Source organism: Tachyglossus aculeatus, chromosome 3 (genome assembly GCF_015852505.1).
Source record: "Tachyglossus aculeatus isolate mTacAcu1 chromosome 3, mTacAcu1.pri, whole genome shotgun sequence".
NCBI lineage: Eukaryota > Metazoa > Chordata > Mammalia > Monotremata > Tachyglossidae > Tachyglossus > Tachyglossus aculeatus.
Window position 1 is genome coordinate 2250234 of NC_052068.1, and position 25132 is coordinate 2275365.

Consider the following 25132-nt stretch of genomic DNA (forward strand, 5'->3'; position numbering starts at 1 on the left):
GTAAGCGCTTCACCAATATCACAGTGCTCACAATGTGCAGAGCAATGTACTGGGCATCTGCAATGTGTAAATCACTGTAATAATAATAATAATAATAATGATTATTGTATTTGTTAAGTGCTTACTATGTGCTAAGCTCTGTTCTAAGCGCTGGGGTGGATACAAGATAACCAGGTTGTCCCACGTAGGGCTCACAGTCTTAATCCCCATTTTACAGATGAGGTAACAGAGGCACAGAGAAGTTAAGTAAGTTGCCCAAGGTTACACGAGTGGCAAGTGGCGGAGCCAAGATTAGAACCCATGTTCTCCAACTTCCAAGCCCGTGCTCTTGTCACTAGGCCACGCCACTTCTCAGATGATAAGAGGAAGAGGTGAGGTCTCCTGCCCTTGATGAATTTGTCATCTGCCTATGTGGAGCAGCGTGATTTAGTGGAAAGAGGATGGGCTCGGGAGACGGGACCCGGGTTCTAATCCAGGCTTCGTGACCTTGGGCAAGTCAGAATTTCTCTGTGCCGCCAGTTTCTCGTCTATGAAATTCTGGGCCTAGAACCCAGGTCTCTCAACTCCCGGTTCTGTGTTCTTCACCTTTAAAGAGTGTTGCCAACTTGTACTTCCCAAGCGCTTAGTATAGTGCTCTGCACACAGTAAGCGCTCAATAAATACTATTGATTGATTGATTGATTGTCAGGGTTTGGGCCAGGGGCTGGGCCAGGGGCTGACCTCCCACTGGGGCGTCAATCTCTGGAGCAGATGAGTTCCTGGCTGGGTGGCCTCAGGGTCGAGGTTGATTCTGATTGCCAGGAAACTGGATTCATGACATGGTCAGCGTGGCTCAGTGGAAAGAGCCCGGGCTTTGGAGTCAGAGGTCATGGGTTCAAATCCCGGCTCCGCCAACTGTCAGCTATGTGACTTTGGGCAAGTCACTTCTCTGGGCCCCAGTTACCTCATCTGTAAAATGGGGATGAATAATAATAATAAATAATGATGCCATTTGTTAAGCATTTACTATGTGCAAAGCACTGATGAGGATACAAGGTGATCATGTTGTCCCATGGGGGGTTCACAGTCTTCATCCCCGTTTTACAGATGAGGTAACCGAGGCCCAGAGAAGTTAAGTGATTTGCCCAAGGTCACACAGCTGGCATTTGGTTTGGCTTTTAGACTGTGAGCCCACTGTTGGGTAGGGACTGTCTCTATATGTTGCCAATTTGTACTTCCCAAGCGCTTAGTACAGTGCTCTGCACACAGTAAGCGCTCAATAAATACGATTGATGATGATGATTTGGTGGAGCTGGCATTTGAACCCATGACCTCTGACTCCAAAGCCCGTGCTCTTTCCATTGAGCCACGCTGCTTCTCTGAAGCACAGTCTGATGACGACTGTGAGCCCGCCATGGGATAACCTGATCACCTTGTTACCTCCCCAGTGCTTAGAACAGTGCTTTGCACATAGTAAGCGCTGAATAAATGCCATAATAATAATAATAATAATAATAATTATTATTATTATTATTATTATTATTATGGTCTCAGTGCATTCTGGGAAGTGCGGCCCATCAGGGCACAGTCTCCATCCGTCCTGTGCTGGCTCAACTAGGCAAGGGGTGAAACAATTCCTCCAACTGGATCGTTTCCGAGCTTCTTGACACGTCCTTGAATTTCACCTCCGTTAGCAAGCGCGGCTCGAAACCCAGAATAGCTGCCGGGAAACTCCCAGCTAAATTTAAAATGGCAGGTATACGGAAGGGGACAACAGTGCCCATCAGCCAGAGGGATTTCCGTGCTGGTACGAGCAGAATGGAAACGGGGCCTGGTGTCAACATCCCCAGCGCTCCCGGCCACATCCCAAGAAGAAAGATTCTGCTTTTCTCAAACGGGCTTGGCTCCCTCTCAATTTTGCCTCTCTGTCCATTACGTTCACAGGGAAACTTTGTGGCCAGCATGACCGCCATTTTACGACAGATGGAAGACTACCATTATGCCCATCTCATCAAGACCTTGGGGAAGATGAGGACGGATGTCGTGGTGAGTTTCATCTTGGGCATGCAACCGTCTCATCTGATGCCCTTCTCGTTAGCGTTTTGTTATTTCCTAATCAATCACTCAATCAATCGTATTTATTTAGCACTTACCATGTGCAGAACACTGTATTTAAATGCTTGGGAGAGTAAAATGCAAAATAATTAGCGGACGCGTTCCTGACCGTGAGCCTGTTGTTGGGTAGGGACCGTCTCTATATGTTGCCAGCTTGTACTTCCCAAGCGCTTAGCACAGTGCTCTGCACACAGTAAGCGCTCAATAAATATGATTGAAGGAATGAATGCCCATAATGCTGAGAGCAGCAGTGTGGCTTAGTGGAAAGAGCCTGGGCTTTGGAGTCAGAGGTCATGGGTTCAAATCCCAGCTCTGCCAATTGTCAGCTATGTGACTTTGGACAAGTCACTTCACTTCTCTGTGCCTCGGTTACCTCATCTGTAAAATGGGGATTAAGACTGTGAGCCCCCTGTGGGACAACCTGATCACCGTGTATCCTCCCCAGCGCATAGTACAGTGCTCTGCACATAGTAAGCGCTCAATAAATACGATTGATGATGATTACTATTATTAGAGGTGGAGACAGACATTAATATGAATAAATAAGTAATTTATAATATACAATTTAAAATGCATACATAAGTGGTGTGGGATGGATATCAAATGTCCAAAGGTCACAGATCTTTAAAAATCCAAACCCCTCAGTCGTATTTATGGAGCAATTATTGCCTGTAGAGCACTGTACTAAGTAAGCGTTTGGGAGAGTACAATATAGTTACAACCTCATATCCTCCCCTGATTATTATTATCATTATAGTTGCTGCTTAGAACGTGTCAAGCACTGTTCTGAGCTCTGGGGTAGATTTGAGGTAGTCAAGTCGAACACAGACCCTGTCCACATGAGGCATACAGTCTAAATAGGAGGAAGAAAAGGTATTTAATCCCCATTTTACAAGTGAAGAGACTGAGGCATAGAGAAGTGAGGTTACTTGTCCAAGGTCACACAGCAGACAAGTGGCAGAGCCAGGATTTGAACCCAGGTCCTCTGACTCGCAGGCCCGGGCTCTCAACATAAGGTCACACTGCTTCTCCTGGAATGTATTTCCTTCCATAATAATAATAATAATAATAATAATAATAATAATAATGATATTTGTTATGCACTTAATATGTTCCAAGCACTGTTCTAAGCACTGGGGTAGATACAAGGTAATCAGGTTGTCCCACGTGGGGCTCACAGTCTTAATCCCCATTTTATAGATGAGATAACTGAGGCACAGAGAAGTTTAGAGAAGCAGCTAGAGAAGCAGTGTGGCTCAGTGGAAAGAGCACGGGCTTTGGAGTTAGAGGTCCTGGGTTCAATTCCTGGCTCTGCCCATTGTCAGCTGTGTGACTTTGGGCAAGTCACTTACCTTCTCTGTGCCTCAGTTACCTCATCTGTGAGCCCCCTTGTAACCTCCCCAGCACTTAAAACAGTGCTTTGCACATAGTAATCGATCAATCGTATTTATTGAGCACTTACTGTGTGCGGAGCACTGTACTAAGTGCTTGGGAAGTACAAGTTGGCAAAAAGCGCTTAATAAGTGCCATCATTATTATTATTATTAACTTGCCCAAAGTCACATAGCTGACAAGTGCCAGAGCCGGGATTAGAACCCTTGACCTCTGACTCCTAAGGCCGGGCTCTTTCCACTGAGCCATGCTGATTCTCCATTACTTCTCCCTACATTCCCCACCTCCATGCATCCACTGTGCCAAACCATACCTGTCCCTGCTGATCTCTCTGTCAGGGACTTCTGCCTTGTCCTCGTCTCTTCCCTGCTGGCTTTCCTGGAGTTGGAAAATTCCGGTGCTTCGGGAGCCTGTGTTGACTCCCGACTTCCGGGATCCCACATTCCATCAGCAAATGTGGTGGTCCATCATCATCATCATCATCAATCATATTTATTGAGCGCTTACTGTGTGCAGAGCACTGTACTAAGCGCTTGGGAAGTACAATTTGGCAACATATAGAGACAGTCCCTACCCAATAGTGGGCTCACAGTCTAAAAGGGGGAGACAGAGAACAAAACCAAACATACTAACAAAATAAAATAAATAGAATAGATATGTACAAGTAAAATAAATAGATAGAGTAATAAATATGTACAAACATATATACATATATACAGGTGCTGTGGGGAAGAGAAGGAGGTAAGATGGGGGGGATGGAGAGGGGGATGAGGGGGAGAGGAAGGAAGGGGCTCAGTCTGGGAAGGCTTCCTGGAGGAGGTGAGCTCTCAGTAGGGCCTTGAAGGGAGGAAGAGAACTAGCTTGGTGGATGGGCAGAGGGAGGACATTCCAGGCCCGGGGGATGAGGTGGGCCGGGGCCAGGCCCCCAAATCCGCTCCACGTCACGTGGCCTAGTGGAAAGAGCCCATCAATCAATCAATCAATCATACTTATTGAGCGCTTACTGTGTGCAGAGCACTGTACTAAGCGCTTGGGAAGTACAAGTTGGCAACATATAGAGACAGTCCCTACCCAACAGTGGGCTCACAGTCTAAAAGGGACTCCTTTTAGTCCCTGGGACTCAGAAGGACCTGGGTTCTAATCCAGTGCTTAGAACAGTGCTTTGCACACAGTAAGCGCTTAACAAATACCATCATTATTATCATTATTATCCCGGCTCTGCCACTTGTCTGCTGGGTGAATTTAGGCAAGTCATTTCACTTCTCTGGGCCTCTGTTCCCTCATCTGTAAGGTGCGGCTTAAGACCGTGAGTCCCACGTGGAACAGGGTTTCCAACCCAATTTGCTCATAAATGCCATCATTATTATTATTATTATTATTATTCTCTGGGCCTCAGTTACCTCACCTTGTATCCCCTCCAACGCTTAGAACAGTGCTTTGCACATAGTAAGTGCTTAACAAATGCCATCATCATCATATCCTCCCCAGCGCTTAGTACAGTGCCTGGCATATAGTAAGTGCTTTACAAATACCACAATTATTATTATTAGAAGGGTTAATAATAATATTATTATTATTGAGGAGTACAATTAACAGACACCTTCCCTGCCCTCAACGAGCTTACGCTCTAGAGCCGGGGGAGACCGATATTGATATAAATAAATAATTGACAGATCGGGAGATGAGGTCTGTGGGGCTGGGAGGGGGATGAATAATTGGAGCAAGTCATCATCATCATCAATCGTATTTATTGAGCGCTTACTTTGTGCAGAGCACTGTACTAAGCGCTTGGGAAGTACAAATTGGCAACATATGGAGACAGTCCCTGCCCAACACTGGGCTCACAGTCTAAAAGTCATCATCAGGGCGATGCATAAGGGAGTGGGAGAAGAAGAAAGGAGGGCTCAGTGCAGAGCGGAAGATTCGCCAAGTGCTTTTGTCCCATTTATCAGTCCGAGTTTTGCTCTGCACACAGGTGAATACAGCAGATTCATCGATCCGTCAGGGATCACACACTCCCGTCCCTCGCGTTCAGATAAATCTCACACCCCCTACATCGGACCGATCATATTTCAATCGATGAAAGCGATAGAGACGGTTGTAACAAATTGCAAAAGCCTCCGTATAGACCTGCCCGGGTAACCGGTTGAGCTTTCCCACGGATAACATCTTAAATTACAGTCAGAGAGGGAGCGGACGGATAATTTGTCTTTTCACAGGATTCGTTACCTAATCAAAACCTACAGGTAGCAATTATTGGGAGATTTTAATCAAGGGATATCATTGTTGTTTAGGGGAAGCGCTACAGTGAGATGATTAGCTTTCGTATCCCATTTCTGCGTGGTAATTTTTTTTATGGTATTTGCTAAGGGCTTACTTTGTGCCAGGCACTGGAGTAATCAGCTAATCAGGTTGAGGCACGGTCCATGTCCCCATGGGGCTCACAGTCTTAATCCCTATTTTCCAGATGAGGGAACTGAGGCCCGGAGGAGTGAAGTGACTTGCCCAAGGTCACCCAAGCAGTCAGGTGGCAGAGCTGGGATTAGAACCCAGGTCCTTCTGACTCCCAGGACTGCTTTAAGCCCCCTCTTTTAGACTGTGAGCCCACTGTTGGGTAGGGACTGTCTCTATATGTTGCCAACTTGTACTTCCCAAGCGCTTAGTACAGTGCTCTGCACACAGTAAGCGCTCAATAAATACGATTGATTGATTGATTGATTGATTTAGCCACCAGGCCACACTGCTTCTCTAGTGATAGAAAGTGCTTAATTCACTGAGTTCTGACTGGGGCCTTCTGTGACTGCCCAGGTGAGAATCGCAGGGTCAAGATTGGGAATTTTACGGAGATCCTTACTTTCCTGGATATCTCTGCCTTGAGTTTGGGAGGGCTGAGGCTGAGACTGATTCGAATTCCTTGTCAGACAGGCATTTTCCATTGGATTGTCATTCATTCATTCAATTGTATTTACTGAATGCTTACTGTGTGCAATGCACTGTACTAAGCGCTTGGGAGAATACAGAGGAGCAGCGTGGCTCAGTGGAAAGAGCATGGGCTTGGGAGTCAGAGGTCATGGGTTCGAATCCCAGCTCCTCCACATGTATGCTGTGTGACCTTGGGCAAGTCACTTAACTTCTCGGAGCCTCAGTTACCTCATCTGTAAAATGGGGAGGATGACTGTGTGGGACAAGTTGATCACCCTGTATTCCCCCCAGCACTTAAAACAGTGCTTTGCACATAGTAAGCACTTAACAAATGCCATTATAATTATTATTATAACAAAAAACACACACATTCCTGCTCACAGTTGTCAAGCCAAAGAACCCGTGAGCATTATTGTTGTTGGGTAGGGACCATCTCTATATGCTGCCAACTTGTACTTCCCAAGCGCTTAGTACAGTGCTCTCTCTGCACACAGTAAGCGCTCAATAAATATGATTGAATGAATGAATTATTGCAATTGGAGTTGATTACTTCCAACAGTCAATTTATCGCTACCTCAAGCTCCTCTTGAATTCTCTCCTTGACCCCCTCCAATCTTGCTTCCGTTCCCTTCATTCCACAGAAACCGCCCTCTCAAAGGTCACCAAAGACCTCCTTCTTGCAAATCCACGAGCCTCTACTCCATCCTAATCCTTCTGGACCTCTCAGCTGCCTTCCGATACTGTTGACTACCCCCTTCTCCTGGAAACGTTATCTAACCTTGGTTTTACTGACTCTGTCCTCTCCTGGTTCTCTTCTTATCTCTCTGGCCGCTCATTCTCAGTCTCCTTGGTGGGCTCCTCCTCTGCCTCCCACCCCCTAACTGTGGGGGTCCCTCAGGGTTCAGTTCTGGGTCCCCTCCTATTCTCCCTCTGCACCCATTCCCTTGAAGAACTCATTCTCTCACATGGTTTCAACTACCACCTCTATGTGGGTGATAACGCCTAGCACTTAGTACAGTGCTCTACACTCAGTAAGCCCTCAATAAATACGGTTGAATGAATGAATGATACCCAAATCTACATCTCCAATCCTGATTTCTTCCCTTCTCTGCAGTCTCGCATTTTCTCCTGCCTTCAAGACATCTCTACTTTCATTCAATCATATTGACTGAACACTGTGTGCAGAGCACTGTACTAAACACTTGGATGCCCTTCCGTCACCTCGAGCTTAACATATCCAAAACAGAAGTCCTTATTTTCCCACCCAAACCCTGTCTTCCCCTTCACTTTCCCATCACTGTAGAAGGTACTACGGTTCTTCCTGTCTCATAAGCCCTTAACTTTGTTGTTATCCTTGACTCCTCTCTGTCTTTCAGCCCATGTGTTCAATCCATCACTGAATCCTGTCGGTTCCACCTTTACAACATCGCTAAAACCTGCCCTTTCCTCTCCATATAAACTGGCACCACATTTATTTAAGCGCTTACTCTATCCCGGCTTGATTAAATGTATCAGCCTTCTCGCTGACCTCCCAGCTTCCTGTCTCTCCCCACTTCAGTCCATTCTTCACTCTGCTGCCCAGATCATTTTTTTACAGAAATGTTCAGGATATGCTTTCCCATTCCTCAAGAACCTTCAGTGGTTTCCCATCCACTTCCACATTAAACGGAGACTTTTCACCGTTGGCTTTAAAGCAGTCAATCCCCTTGCCCCCTCCTACCTCACCTTGCTACTCTCTTACTACAACCTAGCCCACATACTTGGCTCTTCTAATGCCAACCTTCTCACTGTGCCTCCATTCATTCAGTTCATTCAATTGAATTTATTGAGCGCTTACTGTCTGCAGAGCACTGTACTAAGTGCTTGGAAAGTACAATACAGCAATAAAGAGAGACAACCCCTGCCCACAACAAGCTCTAAGTCTAGAGGAGCTCACAGTGTAGAGGCCTCCATCTCATCTACCTTGCCGCCGACCCCTCGCCCACATCCCAAGAGAAGCAGCGTGGCTCAGTGGAAAGAGCATGGGCTTTGGAGTCAGAGGTCATGGGTTCGAATCCCAGCTCTGCTACATGTCTGCTGTGTGAACTTGGGCAAGTCACTTAACTTCTCGAAGCCTCAGTTACCTCATCTGTAAAATGGGGATGAAGACTGTGAGCCCCACGTGGGACAAACTGATCACTTTGTATCCCCCCAGAGCTTAGAACAGTTCTTTGCACATAGTAAGTGCTTAACAAATGTCATTATTATTATTATTATTATTATTATCCTGCCTGTGACCTGGAACTCTCTCCCTCCTCAAATAAGACGGACAATTTCTCTCCCCTCCTTCAAAGTCTTATTGATGATACATCTCCTCCAAGAGGCCTTCCCTGACTAAGCCCTCCTTTCGTCTTCTCCGTATTCCTTCTGTATCACCCTGACTTGCTCCCTTCATTCATCCCCACTCCCAGCCCTCCACCAGTTAATAATAATAATAATAATAGTAATAACTGTGGTATTTGTTAAGTGCTTACTGTGTGCCAGGCACTGTACTAAGCACTGGGATGAATATAAGCAAATGGGGTTGGACTCAGTCCCTGTCCCACTTGGGGCTCCCAGTCTCAATCCCCATTTTGCAGATGACGTAACTGAGGCCCAGAGAAGTGAAGTGGCTTGCCCAAGGTCACACGGCAGACAAGTGGCAGAACTGAGATTAGAGCCCATGACCTTCTGAGTCCCAGGCCTGTGCTCTACCCACTATGCCATGCTGCTGTAATTTATTTGTTCCTATCAATGTCTGCCTCCCCCTCTAGTCTCTAAGCTCATTGTGGGCAGGAAATGTGTCTGTTCATTGTTATATTGAACTCTCTCAAGTGCTTAGTATTCATTCATCTATTCAATCATATTTATTGAGCACTTACTGTGTGCAGAGCACTGTCCTAAGTGCTTGGGAAGTGCAAGTTGGCAACATACAGAGATGGTCCCTACCCAACAACAGGTTCACAGTCTAGAAGGGGGAGACAGACAACAAAAAGAAACATGTGGACAGGTGTCAAGTCATCAGAATAAATAGAAATAAAGCTAGATGCACATCATTAACAAAATAGAATAGTAAATATGTAAAGTAAAATAGATAGAGTAATAAATCTGTACAGACATATGTACAGGTGCTGTGGGGAGGGGAAGGAGGTAGGGCAGGGGGGATGGGGAGGAAGAGAGGAAAAAGGGGGCTCAGTGTGGGAAGGCTTCTTGGAGGAGGTGAGCTCTCGGGAGGGCTTTGAAGGGAGGAAGAGAGCTAGCTTGGCAGATGTGCGGAGGGAGGGCATTCCAGGCCCGGGGGAGGACGTGGGCCGGGGGTCGACGGCGGGATAGGCGAGAACGAGGCCTAACGGTGAGGAGGTTAGCGGCGGCAGAGGAGTGGAGGGTGCGGGCTGGGCTGGAGAAGGAGAGAAGGGAGGTGAGGTAGGAGGGGGCGAGGGGATGGACAGCCTTGAAGCCGAGAGTGAGGAGTTTTTGCTTTAGTACAGGGCGCTGTGCACAGTAATCCCTCAATAAATACAACTGACTGACTGACATCACTCTTATTTATCGATCAGTCAATAAGTCAACATCCCAAAGAATCCAGCTAACAGCCTGCTGTTTCCATCTTGGTGGGGAAGATGGGCATTGTCTTGTCAACCTAAATGATCCATCATGGAATGGATGTACTGAGTGCCCATGGAGCACAAAGCACTGTGTGAAGTGCTTCGGAGCGTACAACTAGCTGTTGATAATTTTTATTGTGTACCTCCTCTTTACAGAGCACTGTTTGCAGCCCTTGGGATAATTTAATAGAAGCAAGTAAGACATTCCCTGCCCTCACAGGGCTTAGAATCTGACTCTGACAACCAGATATTCATTCATTCAATTCATTTGATCGTATTTATTGAGCGCTTACTGTGTTCATAGCACTGTACTTAGTGCTTGGGCAGTACAATTCAGCAACAAATAGAGACGATCCCTGCGCAATACAGGCTCACAGTCTAGAAGGGGACAGACTCCTGTGTTTATCTTTTCATTTTCTATTGTTTTAGCGTGAATGGTTAAGTTATAAACTAAGCTCCTTGGGATAGAGATGGTGTCTACTAAATGTTTTCGCTGATTTCCCACAACCTAACTCATGTACTTCTCTCCTTTAACACGAAACTACTCACCTCTCACACATGTCCTGCCTCTGGTGTGGAACGCCTGCCCTCTTCGTATCTGACAGACCATCACTCTCTCCACCTACAAAGCCTTATTAACATCCCATCGCTCTCTTTTCCCCTACTCCCTTTCCCTTCTGCATCACTCTTCCACTTGGATTTATACCCTTTATTTACCCCCTCTCAACCCTACAGCACTTATGTCCAAATTCTTAAATATTTCAATGTCTGCTTCCCCCAGAAGACCGTGAGCTTGTTATAAGCAGCGGCTATGTCTACCAACTCTGTTATATTGCACTGCCAAGCACTGCTGTGCTCACAGTAAGAGATCAGTAAATACTATTGACCGATTGATTGATTTCCAAGTGCTTCACACAGTGTTCTGATTACAGTTGAGTGTAAGCTACCTGAGAGCAGGGTTTGTGTCTATAAAAATAATAACAATAATAATGATGGCATTTATTAAGCACATACTATGTGCAAAGCACTGTTCTAAGCGCTGGGGAGGTTACAAGGTGATCAGGTTGTCCCACGGGGGGCTTACGGTGTTAATCCCCATTTTACAGATGAGGTATCTGAGGCCCAGAGAAGTGAAGTGACTTGCCCAAAGTCACACAGGTGACAACTGGCGGAGCTGCCGTTTGAACCCACGACCTCTGACTCCAAAGCTCGGCTCTTTCCATTGAGCCACGCTGCTTCTCTGCTGATTGATTGATTTCATTCATTCATTCATTCAATCGTATTTATTGAGCGCTTACCGTGTGCAGAGCACTGTACTAAGTGCTTGGGAAGTACAAGTCGGCAACAGATAGAGACGTTCTCGACCCAACAACGGGCTCACAATCTAGAAGGGGGAGACAGACAATAAAACAAAACATGTGGATTGGTGTCAAGTGCTTCACACAGTGTTCTGCTCACAGTTGAGTGTAAGCTACCTGAGAGCAGGGTTTGTGTCTATAAGTGTGTGTTTTCTCCCAAGCTCTCAGTACAGTAAAATCCCATCTCCTCAAGAGGCCTTCCCCAACTAAGCCCTTATTTTCCCTTCTCCCACTAGTTTCTATTGGAATTTCACGCTGTATTTACCTCTTCCTTGTACTTCCCAAGCACTTAGTACAGTGCTCTGCACACAGTAGGCGCTCAATAAATACGATTGAATGAATATGTCCTGCTACATAATTTATGTGTTTGTATTAATGTCTGTCTCCCCCTCTAGACTGTAAGCTTTTTGTGGGCGGGCAACAAATCTACCAACTCGGTTATGTTGTAATATTGTACTCTTCCAAGTGCTCAGTATAGTGCTCTGCACACAGTAAATGCTCGATAAATGCAATGGATTGATGGAGTGATTGATAAGGAGCAGCCAGATACTTGCTCTTTGACAAAAGCTCAATAGTGGTGTTTTTCCCTCTAGGCTGTAAGCTTGTAATAATAATAATTATTATTATTATTAATATTACAATATTAATATTATATTAATAGTATATATATTGGGATAGAGATGGCAATAATAATAATATTATATTATTATTATTATTATTATGGTACTGAGAAACAGTGTTGCTCAGTGGAAAGAGCATGGGCTTTGAAGTCAGAGGTCATGAGTTCAAATGCCGACTCCGCCAATTGCCGCTGTGTGATTGTGGGCAAGTCACTTAACTTCTCTGTGCCTTTTACCTTATCTGTAAATTGGGGATTAAGACTTTGAGCCCCCTGTGGGACAACCTGATCACCTTGTAACCTTCCCAGTGCTTAGAACAGTGCTTGGCACATAGTAAGCGCTTAATAAATGTCATTATTATTATTATTATTATTAACACCTATTAAGCACTTACTGTGTGCCAAGCACTGTACTAAACTCTGTGGTAGATACAAATTAATCGCAGTCTTTGTCCCACATGAGGCTCACAGTCTTAATCCCCATTTTACAGGGGAGGTAACTGAGGCACAGAGAATAATAATAGTAATAATGGCGTTTATTAAGTGCTTACTATGTGCAAAGCACTGTTCTAAGTGCTGGGGAGGTTACAAGGTGATCATGTTGTCCCACGGGGGGCTCACAGTCGTGATCCCCATTTTACAGAAGAGGTAACTGAGGCACAGAGAAGTTAAGTGACTTGCCCAAAGTCACACAGCTGATAGAGAAGTGAAGTGACTTGCCCAAAGTCACGCAGCAGACGTGTGGCAGAGGAGGGAGTGTGTCGACCAACTCTGTTTTGTTATGCTCACCTCCCCGACATGTCTGCTGTGTGACCTTGGGCAAGTCACTTCACTTCTCTGTGCCTCAGTTCCCTCATCTGTAAAATGGGGATTAAGACTGTGAGCCCAATGTGGGACAACCTCATCTCCTTGTGTTCCCCCCAGCGCTTAGAACAGTGCTTTGCACATAGTAAGCTCTTAATAAATACCAACATTATTATTATTATACTCTCCGTAGTGCTTAGTAGAGTGCTCTGAACCCAGTACACACTCAGGACTGGGTCCAACCTGATGAACTTGTATTTCCCCCTCCTCCCCCTCTCCATCCCCCCCACCCTACCTCCTTCCCTTCCCCACAGCACCTGTATATATGGATATATGTTTGTACGGATTTATTACTCTATTTATTTTACTTGTACATATCTATCCTATTTATTTTATTTTGTTAGTATGTTTGGTTTTGTTCTCTGTCTCCCCCTTTTAGACTGTGAGCCCACTGTTGGGTAGGGACTGTCTCTATATGTTGCCAACTTGTACTTCCCAAGCGCTTAGTACAGTGCTCTGCACACAGTAAGTGCTCAATAAATATGATTGATGATGATGATGATGTTGGGTAGGGACTGTCTCTATATGTTGCCGACTTGTACTTCCCAAGCGCTTAGTACAGTGCTCTGCACACAGTAAGTGCTCAATAAATACAATTGATTGATTGATTGACTGATTTCCCCAGTGCTTTAGTGTAGTGCCTGGCATATAGTAAACGCTTAACTAATACCATAAAAAGAAAAACAGTTAATGGATGGATGTACGGATTGACTGACAAGGCGTCTCCCCTCACGTTGTAGGACTTCCTCATGGAGACATTCATCATGTTCAAGAACCTCATCGGGAAGAACGTGTACCCATTCGACTGGGTCATCATGAACACGATGCAGAACAAGTGAGTCGGGGGCCGGACGGATTTCACACTGCGACGCATCACACTGTGGTGAAAATCAGTTTTGGGGGGCCCGAGGGACCTCGGTGATGGAAAATGAGCCGTCTGTGATCTCCGGTCGGCCGGATTAGTGCTAGTAGTCGGCCCAGTTGTAGTATTCTTTAAGCCTTTAATAATAATAATATTGGCATTTGTTAAGCGCTTACTATGTGCAAAGCACTGTTCTGAGCGCTGGGGAGGATACACGGTAATCAGGTTGTCCCAAATGGGGCTCACAGTAGTAATCCCCATTTTACAGATGAGGTAACTGAGGCACAGAGAAGTTAAGTGGCTTCCCCAAGGTCACACAGCAGACATGTGACGGAGCCGGGATATGAACCCATGACCTCTGACTCCCAAGCCCGTGCTTTTTCCCACCGAGCCACGCTGCTTCTCTTTACTGTCTGCCGAGCACGGTACCCGTTTATTCATTCAGAGAAGCAGCGTGGCTCAGTGGAAAGAACATGGGCTTTGGAAATACAATTGATTGATTAATAAATGCCATTATGATTATTATTCAGTCTTATTGAGCACTTACTGTGTGCAGAGCACTGTGCTTAGTGCTGGGAGAGAATCCACGGGTGGGAATCAGACATGGAGGCGCTTAACTTCAAAGTGGCTGTGTAGTCGCGTGGTTCCAGGGTCACGGGTCTCCATGGTTACAGGGTCACAGGTCTGTGGCCTACAATGAGGCTCAAGCGGCCTACTCAGTGGCAGGAGCCTGGGCTTGGGAGTCAGAGGTTATGGGTTCTAATCCCGGCTCTGCCGCTTGTCTGCTGTGTGACCTCGGGCAAGTCGCTTCACTTCTCTGGGCCTCAGTTCCCTCATCTGTAAAAATGGGGATTAAGACTGTGAGCCCCAGGTGGGAAAACCTGATTACCTTGTATCTACCCCAGCGCTTAGAACAGTGCTTGGCACATAGTAAGCGCTTAGTAAGTACTATCATTAGTATTATTATTACGGAGAATATGGGAGTTTGAGGAATCAGCAGGTCTGATCCTCAAGGGGCCAGTGAACCTGCCCCGGGGCTTGGCTGACCATCTTCCTAGTAATAATAATAATAATAATAATAATGATGGCATTTATTAATGATGATGATGATGGCATGTATTAAGCGCTTACTATGTGCAAAGCACTGTTCTAAGTGCTGGGGAGGTCACAAGGTGGTCAGGTTGTCCCACGGGGGGCTCACAGTCTTAATCCCCATTTTCCAGATGAGGGAACTGAGGCCCAGAGAAGTTAAGTGACTTGCCCAAAGTCACACAGCTGACAGTTGGCAGAGCCGGTATTAAGTGCTTACGATGTGCAAAGCACTGTTCTAAGTGCTGGGGAGGGGATAGAGTGTAATCAAGTTGCCTTGCAAAGCACTGTTTGAAGTGCAGGGGGGGAATATAAGTTGATCATGTTGTCCCATGGGGGGCTCACAGTCTTCATCCCCATATTACAGATGAGGGAACTGAGGCCCAGAGAAGTGAAGTGACTTGCCCAAAGTCACACAGCTGACAATTGGCAGAGCTGGGATTTGAACTCGTGACCTCTGACTCCAAAGCCCGGGCTCTTTCCACTGAGCCATGCTGCTTCTCTGACAGGAGTTAGGTAATAGAGTGTCCCTGGGGCGGGATGTTGGGAGTAGACACTGTGATCACGTACCCTCCCAACACCCGCCAATCTCCTCCCGGCCTCCGTTCCCCGACACAAGAGGCAGGTGTTCTCTGAAATTAAGAAAGATCTGTTGTATTTGGCAAGAAGAACATTGGTGACCTTTGAGAGGGCGGCTTCCGTGAAATGAAGAGGTCAAGGAGAGAACTGGGGGAAAGGAACTGGAGACAGAGGCTGAAGGCAACTTGCTCAAAGATTTTAGAGAGGAAAGAACAAGATAATTTTCTTAGTGGAATGTAAGCATCCATAATCCAGGGAAATAAGATTTTTTCTGCGTCATTTGCACTGCATTTTTGTTTTGAAAATGTCGCTTTCATTACGTACAGTTAAGCTATGTGTAGCTTACAGATCACTCTCCACAGAGTAAGAGAGTGGGGTCAGGAAATAAGTAGACACACCATTCCACGAAGGGCTAGTGCTTATCCGCAAGGGTGCCACAACCCTGCTTCCCCAAACATGAGAGTCAGAGCCGCTGTCTCCTGTATCCTCATAATAATAATAAATAGATTATTTATTAAATTATGAGAGATTATTAAATTATGAGAAGCAGCGTGGCTCAGTGGAAAGAGCACGGGCTTTGGAGTCAGAGGTCATGGGTTCGAATCCTGGCTCCGCCACATGTCTGCTGTGTGACCTCGGGCAAGTCACTTCACTTCTCTGAGCATCAGTTACCTCATCTGTAAAACGGGGATGATGACTGTGAGCCGCACGTGGGACAACCTGATCACCTTGTATCCCCCCCAGCGCTTAGAACAGTGCTTTGCACATAGGATTTTTTTAGAGAAGCAGCATGGCTCGGTGGAAAAGAGCACGGGCTTTCGAGTCAGAGGTCATGGGTTCAAATCCCAGCTCTGCCAATTGTCAGCTGTGTGACTTTGGGCAAGTCACTTAACTTCTCTGTGCTTCAGTTACCTCATCTGTAAAATCAATCAATCAATCGTATTTATTGAGTGCTTAGTGTGTGCAGAGCACTGTACTAAGCGCTTGGGAAGTACAAGTTGGGAACATATAGAGACAGTCCCTACCCAACAGTGAGCTCACAGTCTAAAAGGGGGAGACAGAGAACAAAACCAAACATACTAACAAAATAAAATAAATAGAATAGATATGTACAAGTAAAATAAATAAATAAATATGTACACACATATATCCATATATACAGGTGCTGTGGGGAAGGAAAGGAGGTAAGATGGGGGGATGGAGAGGGGAACAAGGGGGAGAGGAAGGAAGGGGCTCAGTCTGGGAAGGCCTTCTGGAGGAGGTGAGCTCTCAGTAGGGCCTTGAAGGGAGGAAGAGAGCTAGCTTGGAGGATGGGCAGAGGGAGGGCATTCCAGGCCCGGGGGATGACTTGGGCCGGGGGTCGATGGCAGGACAGGCGAGAAGGAGGCCTAACGGTGAGGAGACTAGCGGCAGAGGAGCGGAGGGTGTGGGCTGGGCTGGAAAAGGAGAGAAGGGAGGTGAGGTAGGAGGGGGCGAGGTGATGGAGAGCCTGGAAGCCCAGGGTGAGGAGTTTCTGTCTGATGTGCAGATTGATTGGTAACCACTGGAGATATTTGAGGAGGGGAGTAACATGCCCAGAGCGTTTCTGGACAAAGACAATCTGGCAGCAGCGTGAAGTATGGATTGAAGTGGGGAGAGACATGAGGATGGGAGATCAGAGAGAAGGCTGGTGCAGTAGTCCAGACGGGATAGGATGAGAGCTTGAACGAGCAGGGTAGCGGTTTAGATGGAGAGGAAAGGGCGGATCTTGGCAATGGTGCGGAGCTGAGACAGGCAGGTTTTGGTGACGGCTTGGATGTGAGGGGTGAATGAGAGAGCGGAGTCGAGGATGACACCAAGGTTGCGGGCTTGTGAGACGGGAAGGATGGTAGTGCCGTCAACAGAGATGGGAAAGTCAGAGAGAGGGCAGGGTTTGGGAGGGAATACAAGGAGTTCAGTCTTGGACATGTTGAGTTTTAGGTGGCGGGCGGACATCCAGATGGAGATGTCCTGAAGGCAGGAGGAGATGCGAGCCTGGAGAGAGGGGGAGAGAGCAGGGGCAGAGATGGAGATCTGGGTGTCATCAGCGTAGAGATGATAGTTGAAGCCGTTGGAGCGAATGAGGTCACCAAGGGAGTGAGTGTAGATCGAGAATAGAAGGGGACCAAGCACTGAACCTTGGGGAACCCCCACAGTAAGGGGATGGGAGGGGGAGGAGGAGCCTGCAAAAGAGACTGAGAATGAATGACTGGGATTAAAATGCGGATGAAGACTGTGAGCCCCCTGTGGGACAACCTGATCACCTTGTAACCTCCTCAGCGGTTAGAACAGTGCTCTGCACATAGTAAGCGCTTCATAAATGCCATCATTATTATTATTATCATTAAATAGATAAATGTGGTGTTTATTAAGCCCTTACTATGTGCCAAGCTAGGGTAGCTACAAGATACAAGATAATCAGGTCCCACATGGGGCTCAAAATCTAAGTAAGAAGAAGAACAAGACGTGAATCCCCATTTTGCAGGTGAGGGCACTTAGACCCAGGGAAGTGAAGTGACTTGCCCGAGGTCACACAGCAGACAAGTGGCGGACGTAGGATTGGAACCCAGATCCTCTCATTCCCGAGCTCTTTCCGCTAGGCCACACTGCTTCTCTGGCTATGCAGCTTCACAAATGGTTTCTACACAAATGGCTCGGGATACATTTCAGCCGGTCTGGGCAGTGTCATCCTCGACATTCATCGTTCTCGACGTTCTTCGCCCTCGACATTGAGCTTGGCATTTGCTGCTCAAGCCTCAGTGATGTTACAAGGTGCCGATATTCCCCGCTCTCCCCTGAGCGCCTAAGATGTTGCAGGGGCTTGGGTGGGTCTCTGATCCTGTCAATCAGAGCAACGTGGCCTAGTTCATTCACTCAATTGTATTTATTGAGCACTTACTGTGTGCGGAGCACTGTACTAAGCGCTTGGGAAGTCCAAGTTGGCAACATATAGAGACGGTGCCTACCCAACAGCGGGCTCACAGTCTAGAAGGGGGAGACAGAGAACTAAACAAAACATATTAAGAAATTAAAATAAGTAGAATAAATATGTACAAGTAAAATAAATAAATAAATAGCTTAGTGACAAGAGCCCGGGCTTGGGAGTTACAGGTTGTGGGTTCTAATTCCGCCTCTGCCACTTATCAGCTGTGTGACTTTGGGCCAGTCTATAACAATAATAATGGTATTTGTTAAGCGCTTACTATGTGCGAAGCACTGTTCTAAGCGCTGGGGAGGTTACAAGGTGATCAGGTTGTCCCACAGCGGGCTCACAGTCTTCATCCCCATTGTACAGTTGAGGTAACTGAGGCCCAGAGAAGTGAAGAGACTTGCCCAAAGTCACACAGCTGACAGTTGGCGGGGCCGGGATTTGAACCCATGACCTCTGACTCCAAAGCCCGGGCTCTTTCCACTGAGCCACGCTGCTTCTATATGTTGCCAACTTGGACTTCCCAAGCGCTTAGTCCAGTGCTCTGCACCCAGTAAGAGCTCAATAAATACGATTGAATGAATGACTCCCAAACCCGGGCTCTTTCCACTGAGCCACGCTGCTTCTATATGTTGCCAACTTGGACTTCCCAAGCGCTTAGTCCAGTGCTCTGCACCCAGTAAGAGCTCAATAAATACGATTGAATGAATGACTCCCAAACCCAGGCTCTTTCCACTGAGTCACGCTACTTCTCGGGCCCCTGAATGCTCCCCGGGGCCGCCCGCTCCCCCACCCTCCTCTCTCCTCTGCGAGTCAAGGGTTTTTGCCTGCCACTTGTCGAGGGCGCGGAGCGATTGGATCTCCGTGGCCATCTGCTCTTCAGATCGAGTGTGATTTCGAGTTGCCTCTTCATTCCGTCTTCATCGCCAAATTTAGCCTCCCCGGGAGGACAAGGGCAGGTTGGAGAAGGCTCCCCTGCGGTCGTGCTGCTGAGCACATAGTGAAGCAGAGAAACAGCGTGTGTCGGTGGAAAGAGCCCGGGCTTTGGAGTCAGAGGTCGTGGGTTCAAATCCCGGCTCCGCCAATTGTCGCTGTGTGACTTTGGGCAAGTCACTTCACTTCTCTGGGCCTCAGTTCCCTCATCTGTAAAATGGGGGTGAAGACTGTGAGACCCCTGTGGGACAACGAGATCACCTTGTATCCCCCCCAGCGCTTAGAACAGTGCTTTGCACATAGTAAGCGCTTAATAAATGCCATTATTATTATTATTATAAATCCCGGTTCCACCACTTATCAGCTGTGTGACTTTGAGCAAGTCACTTCACTTCTCTGGGCCTCAGTTCCCTCATCTGTAAAATGGGGATGCAGACTGTGAGTCCCCCGTGGGACAACGAGATCACCTTGTATCCCCCCCAGCGCTTAGAACAGTGCTTTGCACATAGTAAGCACTCAATAAATGCCATTATTATTATTATTATTATCAGCTCTGTGACTTTGGGCAAGTCACTTCACTTCTCTGGGCTTCAGTGACCTCATCCGTAAAATGGGGATTAAGTTTGTAAGCCCAACGTGGGACAACCTGATCACCTTGTAACCTCCCCAGCGCTTAGAACAGTGCTTTGCACATAGTAAGCGCTCAATAAATGCCATTATTATGATTTGGAGTCAGAAGTCATGGGTTCAAATCCCGGCTCCGCCAATTGTCGCTGTGTGGCTTTGGGCAAGTCACTTCACTTCTCTGGGCCTCAGTTCCCTCATCTGGAAAATGGGGATTAAGACTGTGAGCCCCTTGTGGGACAATCTGATCACCGTGTAACCTCCCCAGCGCTTAGAACAGTGTTTTGCACATAGTATGCGCTTAATAAATACCATCATTAGTATTATTATAGTGCGGGAGCGAGGGGAGAGTCTGGGGGTCTGGGCAAGCCTGCAGGTTCGTGCATGTGGGTCTGTGTGGTGCGTCTGTGTCCACACGTGAGTATGCACGCGTGTGTCAGTCTGTACACATGGGTGACGGGAGAGGTATCACCGAAGCCTCCTGACTACATGGATGTGTTCACGGATTTATTCATTCATTCAGTCGTATTTATTGAGCACTTATTGTGTGCAGAGCACTGTATTAAGTGCTTGGGAAGTTGAAGTTGGCAACATATAGAGAAGGTCCCTACCCAACAACGGGCTCACAGTCTAGAAGGGGGAGATGGATAACAAAACAAAACATGCCTGGCACACAGTAAACACTTAGCAAATGCCATTATTTATTATTATTATTGTTATTATTATTATTATTATTATTATCATCATCAGGTGTTCCAGAGAAAGCCAGCCCTTTACCAAAATGTTCAGCCGCTGGCCTAAGCCCCAACCCCCACCCCTGTAGGAACGCTCTGGTTTGTCGAGAAATAATAATAATAATAATAATGTTGGTATTTTTTAAGTGCTTACTATGCACTCTTCTAAACGCTGGAATACAAGGTGATCAGATTGTCTCACATGGAGCTCACAGTCACAGCGCACCCAGTAAGTGCTCAGTAAATACAATTAACTGTGACTGACTTCTTGTCACTGGCACTGTCACTCCCTGGAACTAATATTTACCGAAAATGTGCATCAGAGATTTTGAATAATTAATAATGATTTTGACATTTATTAAGCATTTGTTCTGTGCCGAAAAGAATCGTGCTAAGCACTGGAGAAGGTGCAGGTCATCAAATCAGACGTGGCCTCACAATCTAAGAGAGAAGGAGAAGAGGGATGTTCCCATTTTTACGGATGAGGAAACCGAGGCCCAGAGAGGTTAGGGGAGTTGTTCAAGGTCACGGGGCAGACCAGGAGCGGAGCTGGGGCTCAAACCCAGGCCTTCTGAACTCGTTCCACTGACTTAGGTCCACTGGTGCAAAATTTGGGTGAGGCAACATGATAAATTGACTGAAATCCAGTCCAGATCAGAGAAAAGTTTTCCGGGCCTTTTTAGAATTTAACTCTCAATTTTGCTAATTAGATCCAGCTAAATAGGCAAAAAAACCCAAACCCTGCATTGACAAGCATGGAGAAGCAGCACGGCTCAGTGGAAAGAGCCCGGGCTTTGGAGTCAGAGGTCATGGATTCAAATCCCAGCTCTGTCAACTGTCAGCTGTGTGACTTTGGGCAAGTCACTTAACTTCTTTATGCCTCAGTTACCTCATCTGTAAAATGGGGATTGAGATTGTGAGCCCACCCGTGGGACGACCTGATCACCTTGTAACCTCCCCAGCACTTAGAACAGTGCTTTGCACGTAGTAAGCACTTAACAAATGCCATTATTATTGTACGATGGGGATAATTGTGTTCTCCATAAACACCAGTCTTTTGGGGCAACAATTATCATCTTTATTTAAACAGCCTAATGAAACAGTGTTAGTCACCTACAAAAATAGATCTTTTTTCCTTTTGACACAAGACGTGTCAGCTACAAGCGTGCGTGGAGACTTGTGAGTCATAATGAAAGCAGTGTAACTAGTTAATTAAGCAAACTCCAAGGTGCTAATTAAATGGGGACTGTTCTAGACCAACAGTGCCAGAATACGTTTCTCTGTCATGGAAGCTGATCTGCTTCCCTGCTACTCTCTGAGCACTCAGTACAGCACTCAGCACACAGACGACGCTCAGTACATTCTGTGGATGGATTGATTGAGCCCTTTCTGCCCATGAGCTGAGTGAAATGTTGGGGCTGGCGTGGCTTAGTGGAACGCGCACGGGCTTGGGTGTCAAAGGTCATGGGTTCTAATCCCGCCTCCACCACTTATCAGCCGTGTGACTTTGGGCAAGTCACTTAACTTCACTGGGCCTCAGTTACCTCATCTGTAAAATGGGGATTAAGACTGTGAGCCCCATGTGGGGACAACCTGATTACCTTATATCTCCCTCAGAGCTTAGAAAAGTGCTCAGCACATAGTAAGCGCTTAACAAATACCAAAATTATTATTATTATTACTAAGCACTTGAGAGAGTATAACATAATATAACAGATGTTATGGTGATGGTGATGTAATGATGGTGTATTATGTTGTATCTACCCCAGCACTTAGACAATGCTTGGTCCATAGTAAGCGCTTAACAAATACCATAATTATTATTATTATTAGTTAGTACGTGGAGAGCAGATGGAATCGTGCTCTCCTCTGCCCTCAGAAACGAGACCAAACCTTCTTCATCTGTGCTCTTGGAGACCAGACCAAACTGTGCTCCCGTCTTCTCTCAGAGACCATTCATTCATTCATTCATTCAATCATATTTATTGAGCGCTTACTGTGTGCAGAGCACTGTACTAAGCGTTTGGGAAGTTCAAGTCGGCAGCATATAGAGACCGTCCCTACCCAACAACGGACTCACATCTAGAAGGGGGAGACAGACAACAAAACAGAGAAGGAGGGTGGCCCAGTGGAAAGAGCCCGGGCTCTGGAGTCAGAGGTCATGGGTTCTAATCCTGGCTCCGCCACTTACTGGCTGTGTGACCTTGGGCAAGTCACTTAACTTCTCTGTGCCTGAGTTACCTCATCTGTAAAATGGGGATTAAGATTGTGAGCCCCACATGGGACAACCTGATCACCTTGTATCCCCCCAGCATTTAGAACAGTGCTGTGCACATAGTAGGCACTTAACAAATACCATCGTTATTATTATTATTATTTAAACAAAATATGTAGACGGGTGTCAAAACCATCAGAATAGAACATCATTAACAAAATAGAGTAGTAAATATGTACAAGTAAAATAGAGTAATAAATCTGCACAAATATATACAAGTGCTGTGGGGAAGGGAAGGAGGTAGGGCCGGAGGGGATGGGGAGACTAGAGAAAATTGTCCTCTCCTCTGCCTTCAGAGATCAGACCGAACTGTGCTCATCTGTGAGCTCAGAGAACATTCATTCATTCAGTCATATTTATTGAGCACTTACTGTGTGCAGAGCACTGTACTAAGTGCTTGGGAAGTACAAGTTGGCAACATATAGAGATGGTCCATATTAACAAAATGAAATAGAATAAATATGTACAAATAAAATAAATAGAGTAATAAATATGTACAAACACATATACATATATGCAGGTTCTGTGGGGAGGGGAAGGAGGTAAGGCGGGGAATGGAGAGGAGGAGGAGGGGGAGAGGAATGAGGGGGCTCAGAATGGGAAGGTGGGTCATGGGTTCAAACTGTGTGGCTTTGGTCAAGCCACTTAAGGATCCCGGCGGACTGTCAGTGAGCTGGGCGTGAGTTTCCTGGGAATCTAATGATGGAGCACTGATGATCAAAGCAGCGTGGCTCAGTGGAAATAAGATGGGCTTTGGAGTCAGGGGTCATGGGTTCAAATCCCTGCTCTGCCAATTGTCAGCTCTGTGACTTTGGGCAAGTCACTTAACTCTCTGGGCCTCAGTTACCTCATGTGGAAAAGGGGGATGAAGACTGTGAGCCCCCCGTGGGACAACCTGATCTCCTTGTAACCTCCCCAGAGCTTAGAACAGTGCTTTGCACATAGTAAGCGCTTAATAAATGCCATTCTTCTTCTTCTTCTTATTGAGCTCTATTGATGGCTCTCTGAAGGTGGGGTGTCCGTGGCTTAAGGAAGCTTCCAGATTTCCATAGGCAGCGACTGGCCAGAAGTCAGGTTCATTCATTCATTCATTCAATCATATTTATTGAGCACTTAACTATGTGCAGAACACTGTACTAAGCACTTGGGAAGTACAAGTCGGCAACATATAGTGACGGTCCCTACCCAACAACGGGCTCACAGTCTAGAAGGGGGGGACAGACAACAAAACAAAACATGGAGACAGTGTCAAAATCATCAGAACAAATAGAACTAAAGCTATGTGCACATCATTAACAAAATTAATAGAGTGATAAATCTGTACAAATATATATACAGGTGCTGAGAGGAGGGGAAGGAGGTAGGGCGGGGGGGAATGGGGAGGAAGAGGAGAAAATGGGGCTCAGTCTGGGAAGGCCTCCTGGAGGAGGTGAGCTCTCAGTAGGGCTTTGAAGGGAGGAGGAGAGCTAGCTTGGTGGATGTGTGGAGGGAGGGCATTCCAGGCCAGGGGGATGACGTGGGCCAGGAGTCGACGGCGGGACAGGCGAGAACGAGACCCGGTGAGGAGATTAGCGGCGGAGGAGTGGAGGGTGCGGGCTGGGCTGGAGAAGGACAGAAGGGAGGTGAGGTAGGAGGGGGCGACGGGATGGACAGCCTTGAAGCTGAGGGTGAGGAGTTTTTGCTTGATAAGTGATGTTGGATGTGAGTGAGATCTGTGGGTGACCTCTGCAGCCCAGCAATTGACGGATCAATCAATTCTTAATACCCAGTAAGTGCTTAACCAATACCATAAATATTTTGGGGGGTATGCTTATTAGATGTAGGTAATGTGTCTACCAACTCTGCTCTATTATACTTTCCCAAGCACTTAGGAAAGTGCTCAATAAATATGATTGATTGATTGATTACTAACTTTGTTGTACTCTTCCAAGTGCTTTGTACAGTGCACTGCACACAGTAAGCGCTCAATAAATGGTATTGGATGGTGGATTGATTGATTGATTGAAAGCATAGGTGGATTACCGTGATTTAGGCAGGCCAGAGGAGTTTCCCACTTAACAAAATATTTCATGTTGACAGCCAGGGTTAAATTTACTGGAGATTGCAGCCTAATGTCTGGAACTTTTTCTGCCTGGGGGTACACATCATTATTATCGTTACTATTAATAATAATAGTAATTATTATCATTATGGTACTTGTTATGCCCTTGCTATGTG

At 46.4% G+C, this 25132-nt stretch overlaps 1 protein-coding gene across 3 annotated transcripts in view; it reads left to right on the plus strand.

Annotated features, from left to right (window-relative positions):
- The window catches only part of DOCK1 (dedicator of cytokinesis 1), a 552732-nt gene that overhangs the window by 337581 nt on the left and 190019 nt on the right, over positions 1-25132 (plus strand). For all 3 annotated transcript variants that reach the window (XM_038743481.1, XM_038743482.1, XM_038743483.1), the window contains exons 28-29: positions 1924-2025; positions 13613-13707. In XM_038743481.1, coding sequence (XP_038599409.1) covers positions 1924-2025; positions 13613-13707 — 197 coding nt within the window. The remainder of the gene's footprint in view (positions 1-1923; positions 2026-13612; positions 13708-25132) is intronic.